Raw genomic sequence first — 1,267 nt, 5'->3', positions numbered from 1 at the left:
CCCTGCCCCAAACATCTGGGTCCCTTCCTGGAGACACCAACCCCGTGGTCTCATCCCTGCCCCAAACATCCGGGTCCTTTCCGAGAGACACCAACCCCGTGGTCTCAACCCTGCCCCAAACATCTGGGTCCCTTCCGAGAGACACCAACCCCGTGGTCTCATCCCTGCCCCAAACATCTGGGTCCCTTCCTGGAGACACCAACCCCGTGGTCTCATCCCTGCCCCAAACATCCGGGTCCTTTCCGAGAGACACCAACCCCGTGGCCTCATCCCTGCCCCAAACATCTGGGTCCCTTCCTGGAGACACCAACCCCGTGGTCTTATCCCTTCCCCAAACATCTGGGCCCCTTCCCGGAGACACCAACTACGTGGTCTCATCCCTGACCGGATGCCTGGGTCCGTTCCTAGAGAAACTGATTGCACAACCTTGACCTCATTGCCCGTCCGGACACTTGGGTCCCTTCCTGGAAAAACCAACCCCGTGGCCTCATCCCCCAACCAGATGCCTGGGTCCTTTCCCACGGAACCTGACCCTGAAGCTCGGCCTCATCCTCGTTTATTGTCCCTCCTGGGCAGGAAGAGGCATAAATTAATGTGGGGAGGGTGGGGAGGGCTGTGGTGGTCTCTAGAGGGGGGGGACACCAGTCGTGGGACACAAGACGGTGGATGGGGTGGGGGGTCCGTGGTCAGCAATACTCCGAGTAATCTTCCTCCACGTAGTTGGCGGGGAACCATCCAACCTGGGAGGAAAAGGGACAGGTTGGGAGAAGGTGGGAGGAGCCTGGGGTGGGGACACACACACACCCTGGGTGGGGGAGGGGCCATACCCGCCCGTAGATCTCTCCTTTCCACCAGCCTGGGTGGCCTTTCTTGCTGAGGACGCGGATGACGTCACCTTCCCGCAGCGTCAGCTCCGTCCGGTCCCGGGCGCAAAAATCATAGCGGGCTTTGGCCGAACCAAAGCTGTGCATGGCTCCTTGGGGCGGGGCAGGGGAGGAACATGGACGAGTTGCTCAGGTGATGACCCCATGGGTGTCCAAGTCCCCTCCACATGGTCCTCAAGGCCATTTGTGCCCCTTTGATTGTCCCGTGGACCTTCCCTCAACCCATCCCTTGGCCATCTCCGTTGACGTGGCCCCAGAACCCAGCCGTTCCTCTTGGCCGTTTGTCCCTCCTTGACTCATGCCATTGTTGATCCCTCAACCCATCTCTTGGCCATCACCAATGACTTGACTGGATGCTTCAACCCCCCCCCCCCCCCCCGTCC

The 1,267-nt window shown here is 60.7% G+C and overlaps 1 protein-coding gene across 1 annotated transcript in view; it reads right to left on the bottom strand.

Annotated features, from left to right (window-relative positions):
- Nucleotides 1–657: 657 nt before the first annotated feature.
- The window catches only part of VAV1 (vav guanine nucleotide exchange factor 1), a 16,496-nt gene continuing 15,886 nt past the window's right edge, over nt 658–1,267 (bottom strand). Inside the window, exons 18-19 of the mRNA XM_035898430.1 lie at nt 828–963; nt 658–740 (exon numbers count right to left, since the gene is read on the bottom strand). Coding sequence (XP_035754323.1) covers nt 687–740; nt 828–963 — 190 coding nt within the window. The 3' untranslated portion in view covers nt 658–686. The remainder of the gene's footprint in view (nt 741–827; nt 964–1,267) is intronic.

This window comes from Egretta garzetta, unplaced genomic scaffold, assembly GCF_000687185.1.
Source record: "Egretta garzetta isolate BGI_Z169 unplaced genomic scaffold, ASM68718v1 scaffold677, whole genome shotgun sequence".
In the NCBI taxonomy this organism is placed as follows: Eukaryota; Metazoa; Chordata; class Aves; order Pelecaniformes; family Ardeidae; genus Egretta; species Egretta garzetta.
The sequence above is the reverse complement of the archived record's forward strand: the minus strand, read 5'-3'. Positions and strand labels throughout refer to the sequence as shown.